Source organism: Myotis davidii, unplaced genomic scaffold (genome assembly GCF_000327345.1).
Source record: "Myotis davidii unplaced genomic scaffold, ASM32734v1 scaffold438, whole genome shotgun sequence".
Taxonomy (NCBI): Eukaryota; Metazoa; Chordata; class Mammalia; order Chiroptera; family Vespertilionidae; genus Myotis; species Myotis davidii.
Window position 1 is genome coordinate 2,918,848 of NW_006290031.1, and position 5,041 is coordinate 2,923,888.

The following is a 5,041-nucleotide window of genomic DNA, read 5'->3' on the forward strand; positions in this document are numbered from 1 at the left end:
ATCCCACAAAATAAGAAACACCAATCAGAAAGGACATATGTACCTCTATGTTCATAGCAGCACAATTTACAATAGCTACGATCTGAAACAGCCTAAGTGCCCATCAGCAGATGAGCAGATTGAAAAACTCTGGTACATGTACACAGTGGAATACTACGCTGCTGTAAAGAAGAGAGAAATCTTACCATTCACAACAGCATGGATGGATATGGAGAGAATTATGCTAAGCGAAATAAACCAGTCAGATAAAGATAAATATCATATGATCGCACTCATTCGTGGAATATAATAAACAACATCAACTGATGAACATAAATAGAGCCAGAAACAGAGAAGCATCAAACAGACTGTCAAACTTCAGAGGGAAGGCAGGGGTGGTGGTGGTGGTGGTGGTGGTAAGAGATCAACCAAAGGACTTTGTATGCATGCATATAAACATAACCAATGGACACAGACACTAGTGGGGTGAGGGCATGTGCGGGGCGGGAGTGGGGGGTGGAAGGGAGATAGTGGCCAGGGAGGTCAATGAGGGGGAAAAGGAGACATATGTAATACTATATGTAATACTTCAAACAATAAAGAATTTAAAAAAGGAAACGAACCATTTAATATACACTAAAGCCCCAAATTACCTTAACTGTGTCATAAACTCCAAAATAAGAGGCTCGGTACACAATGATGCCTTGTACTGAAACACCAAACCCTTGGTATAAACCAATAATTCCATCTGATTTTGCTATTTTCATAATACAGTCGCCTAAACCCTTGAATTGTCGCTCTGCAGCACCTAAAATAAAGCCATTTAAAATTTATTAGCAGCATTATATATCAGATAAATACTTTATTTAAACATTTTACAGATTTAAAGTATTTGGAATTGACACTTAAAAATCTAACAAAATAAAAGCTCACATCAAAATTCTCCCATTAGTTAACAAGTAATTAAGGTTTCAAATAGTATCTTTAAATTTTTTTAAATATTAATCTCTTATAAAACCAATCTAATTCAAGCAATATGATAGGCTCAATAAAATTACCAGAAGTTACTAGAAATGTAACAACTAGGAATTTAGAAATTTTTAGTTTTCATTAGGAATGAAAAACTTCATGACTTGTTTCAGTTGAAGAGCAAAAAGACAAAACTAAAAACTAGTAACTTAAGAATCATTAACATTTTAGATGGAGTGTCACAGTTTTTGAGTGTTTGTTGGTTTTGTTTTATTGTCCCGACTTGAACTCTTTGCCAATAATTGAAGTATTATGTATAGAATATAATCCTTCAAAATAAGCTAAATTCTCCCAATTTTCAGAGAAAACAAAACTACTGAACTTAAATAAGGAACATGAGTTATTTTCACTTTCTTAGCAATAACAAGAAAATTTGGACTACCAGTTAAACATGGTAAGATGGAACCCCTATTTTCATTTTTCCTCAGACTGTTATCCTTTCTGAGATATTTTCTCTGATCACTTATCTAAAATTGATGTCACTCCCTTCTCCTAATTTTATGACATTTACTGCTAAGTGGCAGTATATTTTAGTCATTGCTTCATTGTTTTTTACTTGTGTCCCCCACTACACTATAAGGTACATGAGCTGCAAATTCCATGTTTTATGTTTTGTGTGTGTGTGTGTGAAAGTGACAGAGAGAGAGGGGGAGAGAGAGAGAGAGAGCACGCACGTGCATACCTGCTTCACAGCAAGCAATGAAGAAATATTTATTAAATGAATCTCTGCTCCCTTAAGACATTTTATTAAAATGATACTATATATATAAAGCCTAAGCAACTGTTCAATGGGTAGCTATGATGCACACTGACCACCAGGGGGCAGGTGCTCAATGCACAGGCATGGAAGCATGGAACAAACTGATGAATCTCAAAGGGAGGGGAGGGAGTGGGAGGGTAGGAAGAGATTAACAAAAGATCTTATATGCATACTAGAGGCCCGGTGCATGGATTTGTGCACTGGTGGTGCCACTCAGCCTGGCCTGTGGGGATTGGACCAAATCCGTGCACTGGGCCTCCGACATCCCCCGAGGGGTCCTGGATTGTGAGAGGGCACAGGCCAGGCCAAAGGACCCCACCAGTGCATGAATCCGTGTACCAGGCCTCTAGTAAAGAAAACAGATTTAAAGCCATATAGGCAAAGAAGAATATTGACAAAAATCCACAAATTTTAGCATGACGGAAAGGAGGTGGAGGAGTGGAACCTCACTAAGTAGAGCAGAGAAAACTGAAACTTATTTTCTTGCAGAAGGAGATATTGTTGAGAAGAAAGCCCTGGACTCCAACCTCAGAAAAACTTAGAAATTAGGGGGAATAAGTACTGTACTATTCCTGTAGTGAAAGCAAAGAAGCATTTGGATACTCAAAATCTACTTCACCCTGAGCAGCCAAGTCTCTTTCTCCTCTGCCATCCTCAGAAATGAACATAAGCCTCCAGAATGAGTTGCCTCCACAATTACAGAAAAAAGACTCACACAAAGATACATCTTGTGAAATATGAGGTCATCAGGGATTAAACAGAAAAAAAGGTACATACAAAAGGATCAACAGTAAGAGATCGACTTCTTAAGAGCAATATTAGAAACTAGAATCCAGAGTAATACTTTTTAAATTGTAAAAGAAATTAAATTTAAACCCAGAATTTTTTTATATGGCCAAGAATTAAGAGGATAAAACAGATATTTTTAAATAAGCAAGATCTCAACTTATCTCCTATTCCACTCTTTTCAGAAAGCTCAGAAAGCTACTGAAGAACATAATCTACCAAAACAGTTGCATAACAAAAATATAGAAGATATGGTAAATAAAATACATAGGAACAGTGGGAAAGGGAATCTCTAGCATGAGAGCTGTACATCTAACCTACAGAGGAGTCATAGTTGAGGAAAGAGTAAGTGTATGAGGGATCTAGGAGGTGGCTCTCCAGGGAAATAAAAAAGGAAGTAAGCTATAAATAGTCTTTATGTTTGCTCTTTTGTTACTAGAGTGTTGGCCTTCCCCTTCCCTCTTTTAAGGGAAAAGAAAAAAAGTAGTAATCTTTAGCCCCTATGACCTTACCATTTGGTTGAGAATACAATTTTTAGACTGTAACTAACACTTTTTACAGCATAATTTTAGGATAATACATTATTCAAAACACAAAGAAGGAAGGGTTAGTATTTCTAAAAATTCCATACCTTTTCCAATATCAACACCTATTCGGGTTCGAGCAAAATCTAGTGGATATACTACACATAAGGATGTTGCCCCAGCTGCTCCGCCAGAAGCCAGGTTTGCCAAAAACCATCTCCAGAACTGAAACATTAAATTAAAATGTGGTTATTAAACTACAGAACCTAACTGTATGAAATCCTTATTTTTCTAAAGGCTGAAAGGCCAGATTTACAAACTGATTTTCTAAAGTAAACATCTGTAACAACGCATATCATACTATCCAGAATACTTGTCTACATGTCCTTTGTTTCTTACCAGGCAGTCTAGGAGGTACAGTTTAGATGCTGACATACTGAAATTGCAAAATACTTTAATGGCCTCCAGAAAAAGTAGCTCAAATTAGCGAGAGTGGACACATGAGGTAATTATGCCTTTAGATTATATATACTATGCACTTTATTTATTTTATTAAAATATATCTTACTGATTTTTTACAGAGAGGAAGGGAGAGGGATAGAGAGTCAGAAACATCGATGATGAGAGAGAAACATCGACCAGCTGCCTCCCGCACACCCCCTACTGGGGATGTGCATGCAACCTAGGTACACGCCCTTGACCGGAATCGAACCCAGGACCTTTCAGTCTGCAGGCTGACGCTCTATCCACTGAGCCAAACCAGGGCTATACTATGCACTTTAAATCTCAGCTAACCTTAGCTGGTTTGGCTCAGTGGATAGAGCATCGGCCTGGGGACCGAAAGGTCCCAAATTCAATTTTGAACCCTGGTTTCAGATTCTTCCCTTCCCCAGCCCATACCCTGGTGGTGCTGGTGCAGGAGGCAACCAATTGATGTGTTTCTCTCACATGGATATTTCTGTCTTTCCCTCTCTCATCCACTCACTCTAAAAATCAATGGGAAAATATCCTCAGGTGGGGATTTAAAAACAAAACAAAAAAAATCAGCTAAATAGGTCCTTAGTAATAAAGAAGAAACAACTTGCTTTTTTAAGGAATAAATTACCTCAGAGTTGGAAATACATATCTCTTTTTAAAAAATATATTTTTACTGATTTCAGAGAGGAAGGGAGAGGGACTGATAGAAACATCAATGATGAAAGAGAATCATTGATCAGCTGCCTCCTACATGCCCCCTACTGGGGATAGAACCTGCAAGCTAGGCATGTGCCCTTGTCTGGGACCCTTCAGTCCATAGGTCAATACTCTATTCATTGAGCCAAACCAGCTAGGGCAGAAATACATACCTCTTGACTGATTTTTCTTTTTTGCTTAATAAAAGCAGACAAAATGCTAAATTTTTCTAGTGTAGTAGTGATTATAAAATATAATTACATTAAAATTAATATTTATTCAGAGAAATACTGCTTTGAGGCAAGAGATGCCTTAAATATTAAAACTGTGTTCAAAGAAATTTGTAAAAGTTGTGGTTTTCACATATAAATTCTATAACTTAGAAATATTGTGTTAACAGTAACTGCTTTAAATATTTTTTTACCACTTGAGCACATCCTCCCATCATACGTAAGACAAACCAACCATTTCTTAGAAAATGTTAGAGATATTATCTATACTTGCCTGTTTTTCTTTATTAACTCCAGACATGAAAAGTTGTTTGTATTTGTCCTTAAAAGCAAAATTTAGAGCTTGTGTTGGAAAATACCTAATGACATTTGCAAGATTGCCACGCCAATAACTGAAGAAACCTACAAAAGAAAACATACTACATATAAACTTATACTGTATTATCATTAAACTAGAGGCCCGGTGCACAAAAATTTGTGCACTCGGGGGAAGGGGGGGTCGCTCAGCCCGGCCTGTGCCCTCTCGCAGTCTGGGACCCCTCGGGAGATAATGACCTGCT

The 5,041-nt window shown here is 37.5% G+C and overlaps 1 protein-coding gene across 1 annotated transcript in view; it reads right to left on the reverse strand.

The window, feature by feature from the left end:
- SLC25A31 (solute carrier family 25 (mitochondrial carrier; adenine nucleotide translocator), member 31) overlaps window positions 1–5,041 on the reverse strand; it is a 22,308-nt gene that overhangs the window by 10,961 nt on the left and 6,306 nt on the right. The window contains exons 2-4 of the mRNA XM_006762878.1: window positions 4,756–4,883; window positions 3,186–3,303; window positions 633–787 (exon numbers count right to left, since the gene is read on the reverse strand). Coding sequence (XP_006762941.1) covers window positions 633–787; window positions 3,186–3,303; window positions 4,756–4,883 — 401 coding nt within the window. The remainder of the gene's footprint in view (window positions 1–632; window positions 788–3,185; window positions 3,304–4,755; window positions 4,884–5,041) is intronic.